Below are 25,068 nucleotides of genomic sequence, written 5' to 3'. Positions count from 1 at the left end.
TCACCCGTAGCGCAGGCACACCCGTCTCATTTAAATAAATTACGACCGGTAGACACAAAGTGACGAGTCTACGTTGCTTTCAATTACTGAAAGTTGCTGTTCTTCACGCCTCAACATGCCCCAACTTTGCCGGTCTGAAACACAAACATGGCCGCGCTCATGTGGTCTTCGCGCAGAGCCGTGATCGCTGCGGCGCGGCGATTTGGCGTAGCCGGCACTCAGAAAAGACACAAGTATATTGTTCTGTAAGTGTCCGCAAGCCTTTATACAATGCGTTCTTATGTGCTGAAGCGAACCCCTAACCGGACCTTTGTGAGCGTCAGCACGCCTGAAGAAAACCAACGCAGTTTCGCCTCCACTGTGTCCGGAAAAAAGCGGAAACGAATACCGCGGCTTTCAGCAAACGCTAGAACCAATCGTTATGCTGTATTAATTACCTTGCCTCTGTGATGGGATGTGTGTGAGCAAGCCAGCGTGTTCATAGGCTCTCAGTTTAACCCGCTCAAAATATACGCGATCGCGAAGAAAGGACAATTTAATAAAACCTTGAAGGCCCACCAAAACTGCTCACTAACTCGCCTACCAGCCTTTGCTTAGCCATTGCCTATGGCTCAGCATATTGACTATATTAGTGCTGCGCGAAGAATTGTTGAACAACTCGAGTGAACGTGTTTTTCACTGGCTTAAAGGACGTAAGAATTAGCCGATGTCTGTTGGAGTGTGGACACAGTGTCGTTATTAACGATGTTATGAGGGGGAAAACAAGGTGCCAACCGTTTTTTAGGCAGATGGTAGGTAGGTGTCAACAATTTTATTAACCTCATTGTGCAATATATGACCTTTCGTCATCATTATCTCAAACCTTTAATCAAGATGCACTGCCTGACAACTGCTTCTTCCAAAGATATTTGCTATGTCTGGATAATATGCTCTTGTTTGTGTATTTGTGCATTCGCCCTTTGTCAACCACACTTGCCGATACTAGCCTGTAACATAGCTGAAAAGCCAAATGGCAAAATCAAGTGATGTTGCCACAAATCACTCTTGTGAACCTCTGTTCAGGGCATACGATTGCTTGTTGGCTTGTTGACGTCTGTGTGTCTTCAAATTAAAAAAAAAATAAAGCAGAACAGATGCAGATGTTTTATTAGGTAAGGGATGCAGCAAATGTGAGCAGTTGCATTCCAATCCCACCCACTAGAGTTGCGGCAATCAAACCCCCAACTTTGTATTCAGCAGCAGGTAGCACTACTGCCACAGAGGAGCATTTGAGCAGTGTAAAATCAAATACATACCTGGCCACTGCGCAGGGTGCCTGAGGTGCCCGAGGACACAGCCGACACCAACCCGCTGCTGCGGTTCACAGCTGCGCCGCCAGAGTATGCGCACCTCACGGGAGCCCAGTGCTACAATGCTGTCGGCAAGCTGCTCGTCGAGTTCGAGGCGGGTGTGTCCCAGCTGGAGGAACAATTGCAAGGTGCTTGTTTCATTCACTGCAGTCGCTAATCAAAGTTTGGGAGATGCAAGTGTGACCTGAAGTGATCAGTGACTGTGTGTACACTAATCGCTTTGTGCTGACTGAGTGATCACACTGTTCAGCAGGTGACATCCGTTAAGCGTTGTAGAGCTGCAATGACCTGGCGATTAGTGTACGTGCCACTCTTAAAGGGAGCACTTAATTAGTATTTGAACTAATATAACTTGAATGTATCATCGGCTTTATTGGAAATAGAAGTGCTGAATACAATGTGTTAGGCAGAACTCTAACGGTAAGGAATGGTGGTGGATGCCTCAGTGTTAAAACTGAATTATGATCACTCCAGATATGTAATAATTTGATGATCTAAAGAGATCATCACTGTAAACTCTACATGCACATTTACTTTTTTTTTTCTACGTGCACCTTGTAGAAGCATGCACACATGGGAGACAACACTGCACAGTCAGGAGGGCTTAACTAGGCTGAGGTTGTACTTGAGAAGCGCAAGTAATGGACTCCACTTCTACCCCGCTGGTGGTGCATTTTGTGATGACTGAGTGTTTGTACTGTTCAGCACCATGATCCATTAACAGGGCCGTGAACCTTGTTTTATCAAAGTGGAGAAATGCATTTGAAGTTAAAATAGGCTATTGTAAATACATTGCTGCAAAAAGTACCTCAGTTTGTTCAGCAGAAGCAGAGTTGGCAATTAAACACACCCTTCACGGAGCTTCTGCTGCTTCAACGACTTGCACTGGGAAGGCTACAGCGGAGCAGGACGTGCCCACAGCGCTCCGCCTACTGAATGTCACTGCCACGTGCAGTTCAAATTTGATTTTGCATGTTCACCTAGACGCCACTACTTCCAAATTTGGTGCCTATAACGTGCCAAATGCGCTTGTCCTCAGTGAGCCGAAGTGCGCTCAGCCAGTGGACACGGTATTTACGCTGCGTAGCAGACCGCAGGTACATGCAACTGCAGTGCGTATGCGCAGCGTTTGCTTTGTGCACGACAGGGCTTGAGTGTGTGCTCATGCTTATATGCTCCAGTCTGACCGTGCTGCGTGGTTCGGACTGGCTTTGTCCTTCACTAGCTTGACCGGCAGGTATTACCCACATCTAACTTCATTTTTGAAGCACTATCAATGAGTCTGCCAAGGCATCTAAGCAGGAGTGAGTGCACACTGGCAAGCGTGCATCTGGTCTGACTATCAGTTTCATGTAGTTCGAGGCTAGCTGAGCGTTCAAAACAAGCCGAAATCAGCGAGACCCAACGGCTGTGACACTGATAAGCAAGGTGGCCGCAGTTTACTTCCTACGCAGGCGGCTGCGGCCGAGCGTGAGTAGACAGCAGTCGGCTTCTTCTGGAAGTACGTAATTATTACTGAAATTTGAAAGCAGATTTTCACTTACTTCAGCCAGTTTATTAAACTTTGTCAGTAAATATACACAGTAACAGTAGGAAGAAGCCCACTGATTCAAGCACCCTTCACGAATGACGTCACCTATTGGCTAATAACAGCCACGTATGGGAATCCACTATATTATGAGATAAAGCATCCAGAAAAGAGTGAGTAGTAGGCTTTCGTTTAAAAGAGAACATTTGAGAGAAAGGTGGCTTCACGCTCCGTTTGCGAGCTCCACATGCAGCGCATGACTGCAAAACTTGGTTGAGATGTTTACAGCAGCATATGTTATTCACGGACCATGTTCCTTTGCACAGCCTGAGGGGTGGTTCAGGATCCCTGTAAGCGTCGTGATCAGCTGCATCTGAAGTTGCGGGAAGCAGGTCACGGGTTCGGAAAGACAGGCGATGCTGACAGATGAAGTGCTCGGGAGTACAGTTCTTTGGCACGAGCAGGAATTGGCTCTCTATGAGTAGCTGTGATATCCAGCCCATCACTGTGCAGATTTGATGTAGTGCATTGTACCAAGTCAGGATACTATGCTGGTTAATTAACCTTCCTTCTCATCTCTCCCTTTCTTTTGCCTCAGCAGCAGTTTAAAACTTGAATCCAAGTTTGCTCTGTCTGTCCGTCCACCTGTCCTTTCCAGCATCACTATTGTGTCCATTTCCTTATCAGTTAAACTGAAAGTTGGGCAAGTTGGTACGGATTCATTTTCACATGGAATGCAACGTGCAGAATAGGTGAGAGCACAAAAGGATGGAACACACTGTGTAAGCAACCCATTATCGGCACTCTTTGATAAAGAATCCTAATTTTTGAACGCCTGACTTGCTTTTACTGACTTATAATTATTGCCTCGGTACTGCATATGCTAAGATGGATTAGTTGTTTTTTGTGTACTTATCCTCAATACTGGTTGCAACGCAGCGTGCATGCTCAAAGGGGCTCTGAGACTTCACAGCAGCACTGACGTACAAAACAATCGGTGAAATAAAAAACAATTCACCGCTATTTTGTATGTCGGCGCTGATTAGTGGTATTTTTCAGGGTGGGGCATAGTACATCGATTTTGTCTACTTTAGATGCCTCGATAAGTAAAGTTTGCAGACTTGTAATTTTATTGTTTACTGCTGAATTACAAAGTTGTAAACTTGAGGCTTCAGATTTTTTTTACTTGCATTTAAAAAAAAAATTGATGGCCTAGATAAAAAAATATACTTGCTACTATCTGTAGATATTATAATTATTTCTCTTAAATTCAATAAACCTCCAATTCGGTGCACTACATGTCAAGCAAAACCGTTTCTGTGTGCCCATGTAGTTAGATAGAAGCTCCCTAGGTAAAGCTCTCTCTCTTAGGCTGTATCATTTCGGTACTACACTAGAGGTAACTAGAACACTTGTTTAAATCGAGTGTTTTTAAAGAGCAATCTTAAATGTGTAGCAAATCAACTGAATTGTGGAGATGTACCCATACAAGCTGAAGTTTACAAATAGTCTAATAATCGCAAGTCGACTGTGCTTTGCTACTCCACTCCAGATGGAGCCTACGTGAAGACCTTTGAGTCCGTCATGGAGCCCTTGGAAAGATTGGCTGCCCCCTTGGAGTCAGCTTGGAGTGCACTCCGCCTGTTGTACCTGGTGAATCAAACAGAACAGATTGTCGAGGCATATGAACGGGTTAGTTCTTTGCGCACATTTTATTCAAGTTTGTAACACAGGTCCACTGGCGGATCTGGAGGGGCCCCTAGGAGCTCAGCTAGGTGTAAGAGCTGCAGTCCACAGCTGAATATAACGAAGCTTTGTGGGTCTCTGTCTTTGCAGCTACAGGCGCGGGTGCATCGAGCACTGTCCAGACAGTACCAGAGCCTGCCCATCTACCACGCTGTCAAGGTGAGCTAGGTCTAAGCTGGTCTGCTTTCTCGGGTGTGTCTTATACCCGCATCATAAGAATGAATTTAGTACAGTCAAACCTCGTTGTAGTGAAGTCGCATCTGACAAAAAAATACTTTTATGATGTCTAATAGTCGTTATAAGCATGTATTTCTTACACAATACTAGCAATGAGAAACACTTTGCGTTGACTACATTATATCATGTTTGTTGCATAGAGATTTGGCTGTAACAACCGTATGAAGCCAAAAGAAGGCGTAATAGAAATAAGCCCAGGGGCACATCTACCTACTTTCTCTCCCAAAATTTCCTTTTCCTAAAGTTTATGAATTTGGGCTCGTTCTGAAATCTTACGAATGTTTTGCAAAGCTTTATGAAAAATAAATCCTGCTTGCAAAAAAATTTCACTAATCAGTATCTAACCTTGCCTTTAGAACTCTTTTGACCGTGAAAGCATGGGAGAGGAGCACTTTAGTACGTACCTGCTTCGAGCAACTTTATTTAGACAAGCCCCTGAAGCAGGCAAAATCAGCGACATCTAAGTCGCCAAAGTTGTACTGAGTTGCTTCTCGGTTTGTGCAGTTTCAAGTTTGCTATTGTTTGTGTGGCTTGTGTCAAATCGTTAGTATAGTGCATGTGTATCACACGAAGAGAGTGTGCTATGTGCAGTCTAAAAAAAGAATATTTTGTTGCTGCCCCCTCCTTTCCCCTCTGCCCCATTCTTGTGCAGTGTTTGCAGGATTTTTTACAAATCTTAAAGTCTACAGGTTTTGACATAGGCGTCTTTTGACAAGAGATGATCTGTGCTCAACGCACTCACCGACCTCTAAGCTCTGCCAGGTCAGATGCTGCATCTAAAGGGGTTGGGGTCACCATAGGGGTCAAGTGCATGTGTGCCAACTGATCAAATTGAAATTTCCCAGAAATGGCCAATTTTAGGATAGAAATAACAAAATCTTGGGCCCGCAGACCTGCACCTTCGGCCGGGATCGAATTAGCGAAAGTCTGCTGTGCCTGATATGTGACAACTATACAAATTGCGGATGTAAGCTTACGTCAAGTGATATATTATTTGTGCAGCTTTGTGCATCCAGTTTGCAACACACCATGTTTGTATCGCGAAAGCATTTGATGTGCTGCGGCCTGTGGTTGCAGAAATGCGTCATTGCTAAAAAAACTCAAATCTGCGGTGACTTCCTTGTAACAATTACATCATATTTTGCAACCCAAACGTATTAGACCTAACATCACATTGAATTACAATGGCCTGTACCTTGTGGAGTTCTCCTCCCGTGCTCTTGGGACAAAGGAACGACAATACAGTAGTGCAAACAATCACAAGGGCATTTATTGCACCTTTCATAGATCAATGCCTGCTAGCCGAGTTGCTATCCACAAAACATGCCGATGGGCGCGTGACAAATCTAGAAGTCCGACTCACCGTGACCGGAAGCGAGCGAATATGTTCGCCCCATGCTGGATCCCAACGCCTGGTCGTTCGCGTGTTCGGTCACGCGAATCATGGCGCGTTCGAAGGCGGCCATGTGAGGCGGTCTCGCAGAAGCATGGGTCGGCGCGCGGGACATCCTCGCTGTTAGCCGATCCGCCGGGAAAAAGCCAGCCTCTGCTCCCCTGCGCCCCCAAGTAACCCTGCCGTGAGGCGGCGTTAGCAGTGCAACACTGGCGCCATCTCTCACACTGCGCCCCAACCACATCACCCACCGCGGGCATCACGCAGGCCACGCGGCGAAGCCGGATTACAGGAGACGCGCCATGCGGGAAAAACATATCAGGGGAGACGCGCGAGAGTCGCGCATCCCCACAACCTATGTCTTTCTTTGATGTGTGATGCAACATGTTTTGGCCACAAACGTGCGCAGGAAGAGAAGTTGCTCAATCCTCTTTTGCTTTGCTATGTATGGAACGGAAAGAGCGGGCCCTGAACGCCATACCTATAGATTTTGGGTTTCTTACTCGCTGCTGAACGGCAGCGTCAGCAAGGATAGCTCCGCCTGCTGCCAATGACATCCTCCTCCATAGGTTTCTTTGATTAGCCCATGTAGATTCCTACAAATAAGATTACCAGACGGCACTGGCACTAGTGGCTATAGTAGCTGCAAAGATCGGTGGCTCAGCCAGCGTAGGAACGAGGGTCAGTACATGCAGTTGCCTGAACTTTATCCTTCTGGCTTCAAACAGCTTTCTGACATTGCAAATTCAGCACTTTCACCAAAGTGTTGCCCTCTAAATGCAACCTTTGGCAACGATACACATGTAGGCAGAGTCTGTCTCATTGCATTCTGCGTTTAGAGAAATATGACTGCCTCGAAATTTAGGCCAATAAAGACTAAACGCAGGTGAAGCATAGCAAAAAAAAGCCGCAAGACCATCTGAAGCCACAAGCCATTCCCCTGGCAGCTGAAGTTCCCTCTAGTAATTATTGTGGGAACCCTATGGATTAGTCAACCTATACTGCCCGAGGCGATGCACACGCCAACACTTGTTCGCCGAAGGCAGCAGCTCGGACGATCCTGAGCAGTTCGGGATGACAAATCAAAGACACCCACTGTGTGGAAAGCAGTTACTGACACAAGTGGACGCACTATGTCTTTATTATTTTTTTTCAGGAGCTGATCGAGGATGAGAAGCGCTATTCGGAGGAGGAGCAACGCATCGTTCAGCGCCACTGCCTTGAGGCTAGGCTCATGGGTACCGACCTCCCAGTGCCGCAGCAGAAGTCGCTGGGGCAAGCCGTAAGCCGCATCGAGAGGGAGGCGCAGACCTTCCGGTCAGTGAACGCTGCCAAATGAAAACTGGCAGAAGCCGACAATCTTGTGTGTAGGGCAACACTTTCAAAGTTTCAACTCAAGAGTCTATGACGGCAAATTTTCGAGCTTGAATTGTGCACCACAGGGTAAATTGCGTGGCATCCCCCAACAGGCTGAAAAAATTTCACCGCATCCGGTGCAGTAGAAAATTTGTATTTGAATTTCTTTGTTTTATTGTGGTTGGTGTTGTAGCGACAGTGACGACCGAGACAGTAGCAAAACGGCGAGTCACAGATGGAACGGTTTATTGGGCGAACCTGTGCCCAGTAGAGCAAGTGACACTCAAAGCACAGCAGTAGCGCTGAGCACAGTCGTCAGTTATCGAAATCTAATCTGTGCGTCAAACGAGTCGGTTATTTCTACGTGGCTCATCATATATTCCAGCCAAATCGCTGGTGCTCGTGTACGCTCTAGAATTCGTCGCACATGCAATCGGATAGAACAACATTCTTTCACGATAAAATCCGCGACAACATTAAAGAAAGTTCTTATGCACGGAGGCACATGTCGCGCCTTGCCATAACTTTGTAAAAGTACCTAGTTGGGAGGTGAAAAACAGCTACCGGGAAAAGATAAACAATGTGCGTGTGTCAATATCACAGCTATACCATACAGCATCTTGCTAACATGGGTTACAAACTGATGTGCGCTCCGCGTGGTCAGTCGTATGCGGTATACACGTGGTTCCGTTTTTGCAGCGTGTGTCTCGGTGGTCAGCCCGAGATAGTTTCTGCAGATATTCTCTGGTTTGTGCTGCTTTTATGTGCTGCCTTTATTAGTGAAATAAATGAGGGCACAGGGCAACGATGACACCCTTGCTGCTCCCTTAGGTGCGTGAGCTGGCAGAGTTCAGCACATTGCGCACATGATTTCAGAATGTTTTAGAACAGACATGGCGAGTGTGCTGGTGAGAGTGCGATAACATGATCAAGCGTGAGCTAGCTATGAGAGGGGGAGCGTAGGTGAGCACGCAGCGACGTGATCAAGCATCCGCTGGGGCCTATTTCCTGCTGCTTCTAAGCAGGATGGGAAAGGAGGGCCACGCTGCTCTGCTTGCTCCAGATCAGTATTGGCTACCCATGCATCTTTCGTCGTTTTTACTGCATGCGACATTATATTATGGTACATGACATCAAACCTTCGCCTTTGGCTTGGGTTTGTCGGAAGAGCGGCGCATGGGAGTGAGAGATCTTGTTCGAAATAACCATTGCATGGTTTTACGAGTTTGAATTCGCGGAGTTTTTCTCTATTACAATACATAGGACTTTGCCAGGACCAACAAAGCAGTTTGAATTATTTATGAATTCGAATTCAGGGATTTCAAGTCATCGGGATTCCTCTGTATGATGGTATACACTCATTGCATGGCAACCTTGGATGTCTCGATTTCACATGCAAGGGTTTATTGGCCAATTGCCTGCCCCCGAAATTCATGTACTACGTGGCCCCTGTGGTTGAACGGATGCTGCTGCCGTGGCCGTGAGTTGCACTGGGTAATACTTCCAGTGCTATGCTCACTACACACACACATCTGCCTAAGTAACTCAGAAATTGGACGGCATAGCTAAATTGGGAGAGCATCGCGTGTATCGCACAGAGGTTGCGGGTTTGAATCGTACTGGTGGCAAGGTGTCTTTTCTTACACTTTCCTTTTACTTTTCCTAATTGTTTCCACATACCAGTAACAGAACACTTCCCGTATTTACTCATTTCTAACGCGCCCTCGATTGTAACTCGCACCTGTTTGCCGTGACCTAAAAAAAAGAAGTCTTTTACAATACCGCACACCTCATTCTTTCATACTTGAATACAACTTTCATTTGTGAAGAACAAGAATTTACTCCCAATGCACTAAATTTGCAATAAATAAAGAAAAGTCACAGTTTTGCGCGAAAGGGGAAGCATCGATTACAATAGCAAATTAGTAGACAGCTATACAAAAAGTAAGGATAGTAGTTTGATTGGCCCTATAAACTTCGAAGCATTCGCTTACAAGCTAAATTACGAGCCATGGTGTCACGCACACTCAAGCAAACATGAGCATGTCTCACTCAACGACCGCGGAAACTCTTTCTAAACACGCTGGAGCGAGGAAGTGCGGTAGCAGGAGCGAGGGCATTGACCTTTGTATGGCCTCTCACTTCAACACAAACTAAGCGACAAGAACACAGTGCGATGCGCCTAGATGTGTAGACTCTTGTCTCCGTCACAGATTGCTTTCAAGATAGGGGCAACGCGGCCGTGCCTTTCGTAACAGCCGCCGGTGCAGAATGCCTCTCCTGTTTGCGCCAGTCCCGCACTCAAGTTTTCGGGAACTCCGAAAGCCCGTGATGCGGCCCGATTTCCGTCCGTCTCCGCATGCATGATCGCTTTCCTTTTAATCGCAGCATCGTGGTGGAATCGGTATGTCTTTGCAGCTGGCACTTCCAAGCTGATAGAGCAAACACAGAAAACAGGAAGACGGACAGTGTACTAACCTAGGCCAAAGGAAGCGTTGCCTAACCACACGTAATGCAGCACACGGAGGAAGCTGTGGCAGCTAGGCTCGAAGCGCATAGGAGGCGGACATTTTGAAATGCCGATGGCGATATGGTAACGCAGATTTAAGGTCGTACTCGATTCTAACGTGCAAGCAATTGCTGGACCCGTTCTATCTTAAAAAAAGTGCGCAGGTGCGCATTAGATCAGAGTAGATACGGTAATTTGCCCCATGCTTTCTTTGGCCACTGCTTCTGTTGGCCCCAAAAGGTTATTAGTTGCAAGAAACGTAGCTCCTCAGTTCCCAGATTCTTCTCATTCATCGTATAGATTGAGCAGTCCTCTGTGTTTTACACGGAATTGTTGCATGCACATAATTTTCACTTTCCCAATGACACATACAAAAATACTTCACTATGTCTATGATGGAAACTGATGGTGAGAGTGCCCTGCTTGTCTCTAAGCCCATTGCCACTGGTTTTGCATTTAATGCACTGGTTTAGCTACTTACACTAGTTGTGCACTGATCCCAGTCTGTCTGATGCAGGCAAAACATGCAAGCGGCCACCTACGATTTCAGGCACCAGGTCGACGGAGACCTGGTGAAGCACTTTCCTCAAGATCTGGTCAGGCGGATGGCAGTCGACAAGTGAGTGACGTTTATTTGTTCACAGTAAATAAACTAGTTCATTGCCCATTGCTTAAAGGCGGTATGGCGGGTACAGTTATTTTACAACAAAACTGTTAAGGGGAGTTCCACAACGGTTTGCATGTGGCCTGTGGCGTCGTCATTGGTATCAAAAGTCAAAGAAAAGTCTGCAGCGCTGCCTTCATCGAAGCCCCCCAAACCACTCGCATGACTGGAGTGTCGAATGAGAATGCACAGTCAGACGCCAGAGCCAGTGCCGAATCATTACTGGTCGAAATATCCAGCACACGGCTGATTTATTTGGCACTATTTGCCCTGACTCTTAACATGCCCCCAAATCAAATGTGCACCCACTTTTTATGGGTTTAAAAGTAGAAAACTAACATAAAGATGACATTAGAGTTCCTTGTCAAAGTAGAAACCAAATGGGCACCCAATATTTCAGCAAGAAAAACTTGCTTGTGTCTGCTACTTCTGTCTGTAAGCCAGTTCGGGTTTTGGTACCCTTGAGAAGGATGAGTCATGATGCCATGAAACAGTGGTTCGCCCCATTCCTGAAATCACTGCGGCTGCCACATGCAAGTTCAACCAGAAGAAAAACATGCACAGCACTCTTTTTTAAATTTTATTGTATCAGCAGCATCATCATACCTAAGCTCGCCTGCTATGTGAATGTCAGCTGACTTTGCTCTTTGTTATGACATTACGACAATGTCGATGATGACTGGTTCGTAATTTCAACACCAACTTTATTACTAATCGAATTGAGGTACAGGCACACCTTGATGGAACGAACACAGATATAATGAATTATAAGATATGACAAGATAAATCCAAGGTGTTTCCAGCCATGTTAGTATGTAACGAATAGTATATGCTTATAATGAATATCAGACATACTAGCGGAGGTATATTGATATGGCGTGCGACTTTGCTGTAACAGTGATGTTTTACTGGTATCCTAGAAGTGTTTTCTAACCTGTGTACTAGCACTAGCTAAGTATCATTCTTCTATGAGCAGGAAGCCTGTGATAGAGTTCCTTACAGCTTTGAGAATGTGTAGATGCTCCTCTAACTGCTGTTGCATGTCACGTCAGCGACAGCTCCGATTCTTGTCAACAGGGTCCATTTAGATAGCTTGTAGGGGTGTGTGAATAGTCATTTTCTAGAGCGAGTCGAATACGAATTGAATATCGCCAGCAGCAAACTGAATCGACTATTGAATACCTTGCGAAAACATCTCAAATAATGGATTTCGGTTCTCAGTGTAGATTTTCACATCCTAGTGTGTTCGCAACATTAGCAAGTCCCTTGTCATTACATTGCAAGCTACGAAAAGCACAGGTGGAGCATTCGGAGCAGGCAACCACTGCCCACCTGTAACCTCTCGTGTTTTACATCTGCTATGGCCGCCGGGATAAAATTTATCGCACGGTAGGCGATTTGAAGTATTCGAAAACTCTTTTGAAAAACATTCACATTTACGAATATTGATTATTCGATTCAAAGGCCCAATCTGAAAAGGGCAATTATTAGAAAGTTTCGAGTATTCACACACCCCCGTGGAGAAAACGAGTGGCAAAGTGTGGCCGCACTTTGCAGGAGTCAACCGTCTCGAGGTCCCTGGCTCGTGACCTTGGAGGAGGAGACGTACCAGGGATTCATGCAGCACTGTGGCAATCGGCTGCAGCGGTGGAACCTCTGGCAGGCGTACCACACGAGGGCCACCTCAATCAAGCGGAGCAACAGCCTCCCCATCGAGGAGATCCGCTCCCAGAGGCAGATGCAGGCCCAGGTGCTTGGGTACCCACATTTCGCCGCCCTCTCCATGGAGACCAAGATGGCGGGCTCCACGGAGCGAGTGAACGCCTTCATTGACAGGTTGGCATCACTGGCGTGTGCAGCACTACTTGACAAATCGTTTTTGGGCCTTGCACTGGCGCATTTCTCACTCCCCACAAGTTTTGTGTTTTACTCAGACAACAATCATAATGAAAGCTCGTTACTACAAGCAATTTATTCAGAATAACAAAGGTTTGAAAAATTGCCACCCAAAAGCCTATTCTTCTAATGGGGAGGTGAAAGGCAGAAACGCTTGTGTGCGTAGATTTAGGTGCACATCAAACAACCCCAGGTAGTCAAAATTAATCTGGAGTCCCCTCGTAATCTGGGTCGTGGCTCTGGCACGTAAAATTCCAGAATATAAATAATTATATCTGACCAGCCAGCGGTGACATAGTGTGTTTCGACGGTCTCTGCTCGAGTCTAGTCAATTTTTTCAATGGTAAAGATAGACTGTATTTTATTCTGAAAGAGCCAAAAACTGAACTTGGCAAGTTTGGGTAGCATTTACTGCACCATGATAACCTAAATACAAGATAACATGACGTCACTCTGATTGCAGAGTGACGACAAAAAAATTACGGGTTGGTCTTCATTTTCTGTTCTATTAAATGTAGTGCTCCTCTTCAGTGACCCTTAAGCCATGCGAATCAATCAATATCTCTCTCTCTCCCCCAGCTTAGCGGAGCAGGTGCGGCCAAAAGCGGAGAAAGAGCTCGAGACGCTCACGGGTTTCTGTCAGGAGCGGGGATTCCGAGACCAGCTGCAGCTGTGGGACGTGCCCTACTGGCGACGAAAGCAACGCCAAGCCCTGCTGGCCAGGTGGGAACTGGTTTAACATGCTGTCACTGTGCAGCTTTAGAACAGCACCTGTAACCACTCCTCGGATGTCGTAAACCGAGAGTTTTCGAAATGGTGCAGAATTTTTCGCAGAACCCACGCACGAGCTCCGGCATAACTTTATACATTGATGCAACCAGTGTGTTTCTCAGAGTTGTCCTATTATTTCCCTATCTTAGCGTGTCTTCATTTCAAAGCTTCCGGCTCATTTTGAGAGCATTCACGGTGCTGGACGCACGTCATTGAGAAACTTCTGCATTACGTATAGTAGCAGAGAGCTGCTTCAGTTCCGAGTCATTCACAGCTACTGTGCTTGCCACAGTCTTCACCACCGAGCAGGTCCCAGTTCTTTCGGATGCAAGTTCGCCCAGTAAAAGCGTTTTACTGTGTGTTTTCCTTTTTACCCAGTGAACTGTTTTTCTGTCACCTCGTTCGCACACTGCATGACAAACTGTAGCTTGCTTTTGGATGCGTGTTTTACACTTGGAATTCTTACGCAGCTGACTGTGGTGCACGCAGGTATGATGAAGCAGCGGTGCGGGAGTACTTCCCGCTGCCAGCTGTGCTGGAGAGCCTCTGGCAGGTGCTGCACGATCTGCTAGGCATTACTGTCAGGGAGTCGTCGCAGTTGGCAGCCAAGGCCTGGCACTCTGATGTGCGTGCTTATGAAATCCTGCATCCATCAGGTTGGTGTGATGTGCAAATGCTGGTACTAGTGTGCAAATGTTGCCTCCGGGTGTATGAAATCCTGCATCCATGAGGTAGGTGTGATGTGCAAATGCTGGTAGTAGTGTGCAAATGTTGCCTCTGGGTGTATGAAATCCTGCATCCATCAGGTAGGTGTTATGTGCAAATGCTGGTGCTAGTGTGCAAACGTTGCCTCCGGGTGTATGAAATCCTGCATCCATCAGGTAGGTATGATGTGCGAATGCTGGTACTAGTGTGCAAATGTTGCCTCCGGATTTGGCTTCATGGCAGCACATTCTTGTGTGGTTCCATTGAATCCTTGGGGTTATTTTTTCTTTACCTACGCTGGCTACACAAGTGCAGCTGGTGTAGGAAGTCAGCATTTTTTAAAATTGGTGTAGGCTAAGTGTAGCTACGCCAACCTTCACGAAGCCATTTTACAGCATGAGCTGTCGCATTTGATATTTGTTATAAGCATATATATTTGTTGCACGCTGACATCAGTAAGAATGTTTTAGACTTACTTCATTATATGCATGTTCGTTATATTGAGTTTTGAGTAAATTTGAGTCACCATATATACTTGTGTAATGAACACTTTTTTTCCCCAAAACATCACAGCAAAGTTGGGGGTTCATTTATTATGCGAGTGTATCCATTACACGAGTATACCTATATACAGTATCTCACTGCCCTACTGTACTGCCACCTCAGACAATGTAGGTTCCTGCATAAATAATTTTTCTAACTTGGCTGTGTTCTTTCAGGTGAGGTAGCTGGCAGCTTCTTCCTGGATCCTTATGCACGGGCAGGCAAGCACAGGGGCAGCTGGACAGAGCCAGCCAGGGGTGAGTGGAGTTTGGCACATTCAGTGAGCGTTCTGCTGCCCTTACCATGGGTGCTTGATGGCATTCGTGTGGTACGACACCTGGCTTGTTATCATTCGTGAGTGCAGTGCTTACTGTGTTACGCACGTCAACTGTTCTTGCAGGGACATTGTACTAGTTTCTTTAACGAAACCTATCTTTGCACTTGCCACCTGATCATTGTTTAAAGACAGAGAAGGTTTGATGCAAAAATCTTGGACAACTGTGCGTGCCTGCAATCCTCTCCTGGACGTAGGCAGCATTGTCATTGTGTGGAGAGACAAAGAATCCTGGCAGGATGTGCGGCAACTACTGCAGGAAGCAACATGAATGTGGTTACTATTTCAGGAAAACATGCATAAGCACACAAGCGTGTGAGAAGGATAGAAATACTTTCCTGAAAGGAACATCGTGCCCAATCACATGAAGAGGTCCTGAAACACTTTTTATCGAAGTTGAGAAATGCATTTGAAGTTGAACTAAGCTATTTCAGAAATGCATTGCAGCAAAAAGTACCTCAGTGCGTTCAGTCAAAGTGGAGTCAAAGATTGCCTTTGATCCCCTTTGCGGTGCTCCCGCTTCTTCTTCGATGCCTCGCACTGCGAAGGCTACGGTGGAGCAAAGCGACGCCCACAACGCTCTGCTTACTGAACGCCACCGTGGCACGCAGTTCAAATTTGATTTTGCATGTTCACATAGACGCTACTGCTTCCAATTTTGGCATCTACGACACACCAAAACTCAGACTAAGTAGGTGCAACAGAAACGAGAGTCAAATCCCATAGCAAAAGACCATGGAGAACTGTCTGCGTGCCAAAACTGTACCCTAAAGAGTGTAAAACATGAAACAAGAAACTACACTAAAAATGCTACACACTTTGAGGTTTATCTCGTTCTACAACAATAATCATCGATCTCATGTGCACCACCTTTATTTAACACTGTGTTCTCGACTTTAGTGTCTGCGGCATGCTTAGATGCAACTGCCGTTCCTGACTGAAAACCACCAGGTGCTGTGCATCATTGAAGACGTAACATGCAGTAAGTTAAAGGATTATTGTTGTGGGAAAAGATAAAGCCCAAAAAGTAAACCTTTTAAAGTATGCCTCAAAAGGTGTAAAGTGCAGTTTTGACGCACTGAACATTTTTTTTTACACCTCTGTGCAGGATAGAGTAGAGCCCTGGTTAGCAGCAATCTAAAAAAAAGAAAAACCTTACACCCTTAGGGGCACATCTTGTTCCCAAAGAATAATCATCACCTGTCTTGCTTGTGTTTCCTTTTTTGAAAAGTATGCGCTCTCTACTTTCCTGTCTAGAATACTACGCCATGCTGCTAACATGCCTGTCATTCAGAATCTGGAATTACGGGGCACGCAGCATTAAAGAATGGAAAGGCATGCAAGATAGACAACGATTATTGTTTGGGGGCAAGATAAGGCCCCCAAAGGGTGCAAACTTTTCTTACAGTAAGCCTGGCAGTTACATTTTTCACACTCATTTGATGCCTCTTCACGTCGCAGCACCCTTTCTGGTCAGCCTGCCACTGACACCTCTTTGACACCTCTGCAGGGTGCAGCACCTTGCTGAACACCCCGCCAGTGACACCCGTGACACTTCCTTGACATCTCTGTTGCAGGGCGCAGCGTCCTGTTGGGCAGCCTACCAGTGGCCAATGTGGTGCTGAGTGTGCCGGGACCGCCTGTGGCGGGCCTGTCATACGCGGAGCTGGGCCTCTTGGTTGGCCAGGTGGGCCATGTGCTGCAGCAGTGCCTGAGTCGGTCGGTGCACAGCCATCTGTCGGGCAGCCGGGGCCTCGAGTGGGACCGGGTGCAGGTCTGCAGCAACGTGTTGCGCCTGTTGCTGCTGGGGCAGCACCAGTTCACCACACGCCTTGCCGGCCAGCCTCTGTCCACCGAGATGCACGATGCTCTGAAGGCAGGTGCGGCACTCGAGTTACTGCAGCTGCTACACTTGGGAATTGTGTTTTTTGTGCTGAGGCATGAAGAAGAAAGAGTGCTGTAAATGTGGATGCTAAGCTAATCACCTGGTTTAGCTCCAGTGCTGCGGCGTAATGTGAACACTTAGATCAGTGGTTCCCAAGCTTTTGTCTGTGACGGACCACTTAACCGGACCACTTAACCAAGCGGCATGTCATGCATGAATTTGTTTAGGCTTTTTTTCTTCTTCTTTTCTTTTGTGCATAAAACATTTTTTTGCCAGGATTACATTTTAGGTCCCTTGTACAGTAGAACTTCGTTGATACGATCCCGTTCCATACGATTTCCCGGCGCCATCGTTCACGATCGAGAACGCAGAAAATTACCCACAACAGTTACACTCCTTTATTACCAGTTAATATGGTCCTGGAAAACACAGTCTTTTGACAGCAACATTGCGTGCATTGCCAAACTATGATTGTATGATACGTTTTTTGCACACTAAATTCTGTGTGAACAATCTTATGCCCATGTTGATATCAGTGGAGGACAATTTAATGCAAGTTTGAATTAGCATCAGCAGCCCAGTTTCTCATCTTTTGATTTCGCCAGAAACAAGCACAATACTTGTCAGTGTTGAGAACACAATTTCCTGTAAACGGGTCATTGCAAACGCGGTGCCAGACTTCTGCCACAAATCTGTCGCGCCAGACCCACTGCTTTCGGCTACCAGATTTTAGTACTCCAAATATTCTAGATGAAAACATAGTGCTTCGCTCTTTGTCGCAATGGAAGCCATTGCACAAAGACAGCAGAAGTGACACCGGTGATACTAGGACTTTCGGTTGGCTCTGCGTCTCGACGGCGGAGCGATATCCACTATGGAGCAAGTTTGTCTGACACAACTCTTGGAAAAGACGGGCTCACTCTGAGTCGGCCGTGGTAAAATAATTCTTCAGCTGTGGAGCAAGAAAGTGTGCTAGTGGTCGACAAGTGGAATTTGTCTCAAGTTGTCAAGCGAAATGTGTAATGCTCCGACTTCCGTGCCTTTTTGCTCCGCATGGCTTCCTTGGCTTTGGCAGCTGACAGGCACATGGTGGCGTGGGACCTCTGCTGGCAGCTGTACTACTCCAAGTTGGACCTTGAACTGCACTCCCGGTGAGTGCAGTCCACTGCAGTCCGATTCAGTATTGACTCAATAGAATGCAGCTCCATCATGGATATTGTTTTTTTTAATGCGAAAGCATTATATGCCCCATTATGTGAAAATCCGTCAGCGTAGTCAGTGTGACTGAAAGATGGTACCAAGAATAGCCGACGGTGCAGAGCGAAAAGGTTGACTGTATTTCACGTTGTGTATTTAATTCCATCGTGCAACGAATTCAGTGTTCAATGGATTTGCTTGGGCAGCCCATAGCGTACATGTGCATATGTAGGAGCTACTTATGATGATAAATAAACATTTACTATAACGAAGTCAAAATTAGAGCTTAAATTACTTCAATGTGACTGTTGTCCACCCTCGTGGTTAGCATTTCCTGCCTGTAAGGTGTACACTACCCCCAGATAAGGCGAATTTGACTGCCGATTAAACAAAGTTATGCACTAAACTATGTCTCCTCTGCCAAGCATCGATGATGTGGACTGCTTGCAAGGAGCCAAATTCTTTTCATCACTAGACTTAAGGTACGATTATTGGCAGGTCCCTATGGCACCATCCGATCGCCCGAAAACTGCCTTCGTGACTCCCAATGGGCTGTACGAATTCAGTGTTATGCACTTTGATGTAATGCCCCAGCAACATTCGAAAGGATGATGGGCAGTGTTTTGCATCGGTTGGAAATGGAAGACACGCCTGTGCTACCTGGAGGACGCCATCGTTTTTTCCCCCGATTTCAGCAGTCGCCTTCATCGTCTTTTCTGAATAGTTCCCGACTCTCTTCCCCACTACACCACTAGTTTGATGTAACACGGCTGCCAGTCACCGCAGTGTTCAAAGATCCAGGCCGACATTTTCTCAGATGAAGCCATTGGCTCAGACGTTTGCACGGGCTCGTTTGCTGGCTCCAGGAATGAAGAAGACTGAAAGAGTGCCCCTTCCTGATGTAAATGTTTGTTCGTGCGACTCGCAGGCGTGACTTCTGGCGGGACCTGAGTCAAAGCCTGTGGGAGAAGTTCTTGCCAGTGGCGAACGATACGGTTGCCCAGAAACGCCTCTGCTCGATGGACAGTTTCCTCACAGCCCCAGCCGCCCAGTTCTGCCCCCTGTGGGCTCAGGTCAGTTTTTTGTTTGTTTTGGTTTCACGCACAAAGTAACAGCAGCAAGCACGCAGTCCCAAGAAACTTCTGGTCACACACCTTATCGGTCTACTGTGTCGTAACAAAAAGCATGTTTTTAAGTTGTTTCGATGTGCGGAAAGTCTCTCTTTACGTTTTCTTTTAAAAGAAGGCTGCGTTATGCCTGAAGAATAACATGTATAATTTTTCATATAACTTGCACAAGCTTGACTTGCAATATTATAATTATGGACATGCTAAAAGCATGTAATATCTGTAGGCTTCCAGTTTAACACACTCCTGCTGCTCGCCCTTGTATCTATTTTGCCCCCCAAAACTTGTCAGGCTATTTCAGTGTGCAAAACCGGAAGATGTCCAGGGCCTATATTTGTAAACAGCAAAAAGGTCTACAGACAGATGCATATGACTAGCAGTAGCAGAGCATGTTGTGCGCATTCCGTGAGGGTCATCTTTGGCGAACGTTTCAGCTCTATGCACTGCAGGGAAGCCAGAAATTTAAAAAAAGAAAACATTCTGGTGCTCTTCTTCAGGATTTCTTTGTCCTTCCGTCGCACATTGTGACACCAGCAGAATCTAATGCTTGACATCACCAAGGTAAAAGTTGTCGATTGGTCAAATGACAGGAGCACCAACATGAAGAGCGCAGCTGCACATTCCGAGAAGGGAGCGGGGCTCGTCCATCGTGCTCCGCTGATCCTTCTGTGAAGCTTCCAGTCGTCGTCTTGTGGAGGACGGTGTACAATAAAAGAGCTCTTCTTTTCGTTCACTATTCTGGTTGGCCAACGTGGCGGAGAGGGCGCATGTGGGGAGGGGAGGGTAGCAAAGGTGAGCAGGAAACCACAGTGGCCACATAGCCATTCAAATGCCTGTGACTTTATTGTTATGGCATTGTTTTGAAAAAGTGTTTGCGTCTGCATATTCTCTGTAGACACAGTTGCCGAATTATAACATATTCTCGAGCTCCAGATGTTTAGGGGCTCTTTAACGGCACATCCACAGGTTACCATTCCAGCTCGGAGGCACTCTCACCTTTGAGCTGGCAGCACAGCTGAGATCCGATAAAATTCCGACCACATGGCTCCTGTGATTGCTCTGGTAGCAGCAGAATGTCTGGCTCAGGTGTGCTTTTTTTGTTGCCTGAGCCAGGTAATCTAACAATTTTAATTGAGTTTGCCTTTTCGCATTATACCAGTGATCTGAGTAGCCCTCCGCCAATGTTATCACCAGGACTGGCCGTTCTTGAACAGTGGATAAGAAAGAAACAGATTTGAGCAGAAGGAATCTTTGCGTCATAATTGCTCTGGGTTGTTACGAACAGTCCCTGCTGTGTGCCCGTCTTGTCACTTATGTTGGAAACCGCTCAGTAACACGTGTGTTGAAAATCTGATGCTGCAGATGATAGCTGCGGATGTGCTGGGGGCATTCCAGAAGGCCGAGACCTCATCCGACATCAGCAGCGTAGGAAAACGGTAAGTCTGCTTGGTGTGGCCAAAACGGTCTCACACCTTTAGCATCGAATGGTGCATCTTGAAACAGCGGCAAGACACATGTTTGGCCTTTGCCTCAAGCTGCATTGTTCAACACTAAGGAAGCTGAACTAGCAGCAACTTTAGCATTGCTTATAGTAACAGCTCTCACCGGCGGCACGTTGTCATTTCTTCCCCTTTTCATTGTTCTTTCCAACTAAAAAATGCAGTTAATTTTCCCTCTACTTTCTTTTGTTCCATTTTATTTTGGTTTATTATGCTTGTTAGTAACAAAATATTGACCCCCTTGGTTCCTTGTTCCTTTCAGTCTTCTCGCTAATAACAGGGGCAGCATCATTTTGGAGCCCAACTGTGCAAATTACTGGTATCACCGCAGTGCTAAAAAAACAGTTTGCCTGCCTTGATGGCGTGCTGAGCACTGATCTGCCACCCGCTGTGTGCAGGTTCCGGGAGACCTTCTTGGAGCTTGGAGGTAGCGTCAACGGAAGCGAGGTTTTCCGGCGGTTCCTAGGTCGTGACCCATCTTCAGACTCTCTGCTAGTCACGTATGGCTTGCAAGAGGAGCAGCAGCAGCATATGAAAGATCAATCATAGTGTAGAACAATAAATGTATATTCTAGAAAAACAGTTGTCACTCTGCGAGTCAATTGGAAAAAAAGACACACGCTCGACACAGAGACACAGCGAGAGTAAGTAGACGGTATAACTGAGAGAAAATACACTTGACTTTCACTGATTCAACCCTGAAAAAAAGGCTGCTAATACTCTGCTGCACTCTGCCTTTGGTGCACAGTGGATGGCAAGGGAAAGCACTGGCAAGCCAGTGGGAAAGAATAAGAAAATGACATCATTTTTTCCCCACTTTAACATATTGCTGTGTGACCTACGTTGCTTCCATTCTTTTCACCCTTCATCACTGGCTTGCCATTACAAGCTGCACTTTCCACTGCTATTGGGACAGGCACCATAGATCGGCACACTCACGAGTACACTCATTTCAAAGGCATGAGTGCAAGTGAGTGACAAAGGGTGTGAGTACACGCGAGTATCAACATGAGTGAGTGCAAGTTGTGGGGACACTCGACTCTCGTGTCCCCACATGGCTCGCGAATATCCTGTAATTCGGCTTCGCCGCGTAGCTAAGTGCCGGTGGCGGTCGGTGTAACTGCAGAATAGCACGAGATGGCACGAGTGTTGCGCTGCTAATGCCACTTAACAGCGAGGTTGCCTGCATCGTCGCTCCTTTCTACCAAGAACATGTTTCGGACCTCACAGAGTGGACACGGGTGCGGACGAGGATAAGCACCAATGAGTCTGAATAGATGTGTGAACGTGAGTGAGGACCCATTAGTGTGAGTCAGAACCCGTGAGTGTAAGTGAGAACCAGTGAGTGTGAGTGACTACCTGTTGGTGCGAGTAGGTTCAAGCTGTAATGTGAATGCCGGTGACTGCTAAGTGCCGGCGAGAGTAAGTGGACGGTATAAATGTGAGAAAATACACTCGACTTTCACTGATTCGACCCTGAAGAGACCGACAAAATTGATCAAATTGTCCAGTGGGTCGAATTAAACAAGACGCAGAAAGAAATGTCGGGACACACAACAGATTCTAAGGCGCCCGCCTGAGTCAAACGCCCGAACTCTCTCTGGGTGTTCAAAGTAGGAAACTAATGTAGAGATAACATTACAACTCAAAGTAGAAATCTGCTCTGCCCCAGACTTTTTAGCTAGGAAAATGGACAAGGGTCTAACATATGTTACACAATGGTGACTAGTTTTCTCAGCTTTGCCGCAGCAGTGTCATGGAGAATTACGTGCCAAAACCACGATACAATTATGACGCACGCCGTAGTTCGGGTCTCCGGATTAATTCTGACCACCTGGGGTTCTTAAACATGCACCCAATGCACGGTACACAGGTGCTTCTTGCATTTTGGCCCCATCGAAATGCAGCCGCTGTGGCCGGGATTTGATCCCACACCCTCGAGCTTGAGCAGCGCAACACTAAAGCCACTACGCTACCACGGCAAGTATGCTACTATGCTACCAGTAAAGGGGTCATTGTTGGCCGTGTACGTGCGTGCTTACTGGTCAAGTTCGAATTGCCCACCGAAGGCCAATATTATTAAAATAAAGTTTCGGCCCAATGATATGCATGGGAACCGGGAGCTTCAGTAGGAATCGAAATAAAAAATTCAATTTGTCGAGAGTTGAATTAATGAAAGCCTACTATGCCAGTTCTTGAGAGTAAACGAGAGTGTGAGAGTATGAACACAAGCGAGTACCGGTGGGTGAGTGGGTATCGTTGAGAGATGGTCAACACAAGCATGAACACTATTGGGTGCTGGCGAGTGTGAGTAGACGCGAGTGTGACTGTGGGTGAATTCAAAACCTCAGAAAGATAACGGTGAGTGAGTGAGCTTATACTGCCAATCTAAGACGCTGTTAAGAACAGCCAGCTGCAGTGCAAGTTTGCCAGCCATTTACGCCAGCGGTGGCAACCTCACCTTGGAATGCCGCCGCCAACCTCTAGCCACGGCGTGACTAAGTCGACTTTGTGTCGGGAACAATACGCACGTCCTCCACTCTCCGTCGCTTCGGCTAGGATGCGTTTGACGAAGCAGGCTTTGTGCTGAAACCGCCACCATTACGCTCTAGCCTCGTCGCCGTTGTAACGGAATGAGTTCGGCGGGCCAACTGTTGTTACTAAACTCCCCAACGCGGACCTGATCTGCTACGAGTGGGGAAGTTGCCGCGGGAACGTCGTCTTAGGCTCCTTCCCACGCGCCGACCAAGACACAAGACAATGTGCTACCCAGGCGCGCTGTCAATGGTCCGGAGCCGACGTCGGCTCCGGACCATTGCACCTGTGTGTGTGTGCGTGCGTAACTCGTCCCGGGGAGAGGCGGCCTGTTTACAATGACTGGATGAACATTTTTTCGTCCCCTTAGAATCAAGGGGGGGACCAAGTGCTTATAAGCTGCTGCAGTGCAGATGCTCGACACACTTTCTTAAGCGCTCATGTTAGATTGAGACAATCTCTCCAGCAGTCGTGTTAGACTGACGTACTTTCTATCGCAGTCATGCTAGACTGATGAACTGCATGTAAATACTGTAAATAAACCCTTATTCCTCATTCTCGATGAGAAACAGTCCGTCCCTTCATCAACGTCCTCAGTGTGGACAAGTTGGACGATGGCATGGGCCAGCTACCTTCGAATTCATGCCGGACTCCAATCTTGACAACGGATCACGAGCGATGGGATTGAGCCTCCAATCCTGACAACGCGCAGAGCAGGAATGACGTGTAATGAGGATGCGTGTGCTATCCACTCCAGTTTGCTAGCGACATCAGTACTCGAAGACTTAACGAACACATGTTGAAGTCGCTCTTACCAGCAGTAGCTGGCATTAGCTATGTTCCTAGCTTAGCATCTGCAGTGTTTATACCAAACAACTGTAGCTGCAGTGTTTGGCTACAGTTGCACAAAAGGCCGCTTCACCTATATGAGAAGCAGTATCCTTGTTTACGTGAACTTGCGTGCGTTGCACCATTTCTTAATCATCTGAAATGGATGCAACCCACTAACTCTTTTTGTCTTATTGTAAAGCATTACAGGGATCACACTTTGCATGACACAAGAAATCAAACAGTTCTGTTGTAAATGTTTATTTCCAAGCTCTTCGAACTCCCTACCCAAGGCCACTGATGTGGCCCCAGCAGTCCAGTTCATCTTTCTAAAGAAGAACCTTGTTCCGGTTCATACGCTCGAAGTGGGGAATGTTGCCAAATGCCCCATTTGGATCGTACATTTTCCGCCAGTATTCATTATTTCCGCGTTTCCGTATTCAAAACGTATTATAAGAGGGGTCTACGGTGCACACATAGCCTTCTTTGCTCAAGATGGGTGAGGAGGATGCAGCTGGCGCAGCTTTGGCCTTGCCAGGTTCGTGGCGGAAGCACAACCAGGTCGGGCTCTAGGAGGAGAATACAGAGACGAGATGGGCCTCAGACTGGCGAAGGGATCTGTAGCTTGGTGGCTAGCTCGGCATAAGGACCTTTGTTTCCAGCCCTGCTGGCTCGCTTCTTGACAAATTCCAGACAGCGCACCTGCAACAAGTGAAGGCATTGATTGGACAGTAAAGGCAAACTTAAAGTGGGCTTTCTTTCATAGTTTGTTCGCTGGGCAGTTTAGCCTGTTGCATGAACACTAAGAGCTTTGCATTATAGTACATGCTTGTAGCTGAAAGCTTCGGGCTGATATGAGTAAGCGAACACCTTAGCCTGAAAATTTTAGAAAAAAGGCCCCACCACGTTAAATAAACAAAATTAAACTGCAGGGCTTGAGGACCCAAAACTGCACAGTAGATTATG

The 25,068-nt window shown here is 46.7% G+C and overlaps 2 protein-coding genes across 2 annotated transcripts in view; one reads left to right on the top strand and one right to left on the bottom strand.

Annotated features, from left to right (window-relative positions):
- The first annotated feature begins 104 nt into the window (after positions 1 to 104).
- LOC135913750 (uncharacterized) lies at positions 105 to 21,321 on the top strand. Its single transcript, XM_065446388.1, has 15 exons — positions 105 to 245; positions 1,311 to 1,477; positions 4,430 to 4,569; positions 4,714 to 4,782; positions 7,410 to 7,570; positions 10,636 to 10,737; positions 12,340 to 12,618; positions 13,258 to 13,401; positions 13,939 to 14,105; positions 14,874 to 14,954; positions 16,609 to 16,911; positions 17,992 to 18,067; positions 19,042 to 19,186; positions 20,603 to 20,676; positions 21,138 to 21,321. The coding sequence occupies exons 1-15, from the start codon at positions 148 to 150 to the stop codon at positions 21,286 to 21,288; spliced, it is 2,157 nt and encodes a 718-aa protein (XP_065302460.1). The 5' UTR covers positions 105 to 147; the 3' UTR covers positions 21,289 to 21,321.
- Positions 21,322 to 24,347: 3,026 nt separating this feature from the next.
- Positions 24,348 to 25,068, bottom strand: part of LOC135913752 (VPS35 endosomal protein-sorting factor-like) — a 29,135-nt gene continuing 28,414 nt past the window's right edge. The window contains exon 21 of the mRNA XM_065446391.1: positions 24,348 to 24,804. Within this exon, the coding sequence (XP_065302463.1) occupies positions 24,703 to 24,804 (102 nt within the window). The 3' untranslated portion in view covers positions 24,348 to 24,702. The remainder of the gene's footprint in view (positions 24,805 to 25,068) is intronic.

The sequence above is a fragment of the Dermacentor albipictus genome, chromosome 8, assembly GCF_038994185.2.
Source record: "Dermacentor albipictus isolate Rhodes 1998 colony chromosome 8, USDA_Dalb.pri_finalv2, whole genome shotgun sequence".
In the NCBI taxonomy this organism is placed as follows: Eukaryota; Metazoa; Arthropoda; class Arachnida; order Ixodida; family Ixodidae; genus Dermacentor; species Dermacentor albipictus.
Note: the sequence above shows the minus strand (reverse complement) of the source record. Positions and strands in the feature narration are given on the sequence as shown.

Coding starts and splice junctions, on each gene's coding strand:
- LOC135913750 (XM_065446388.1), top strand. CDS start 148: ATGGCCGCGCTCATGTGGTCTTCGCGCAGAGCCGTGATCGCTGCGGCG. Junction 7,571..10,635: donor AGGGAGGCGCAGACCTTCCG/GTCAGTGAACGC, acceptor TGTCTGATGCAG/GCAAAACATGCAAGCGGCCA. Junction 14,106..14,873: donor TGAAATCCTGCATCCATCAG/GTTGGTGTGATG, acceptor GTGTTCTTTCAG/GTGAGGTAGCTGGCAGCTTC.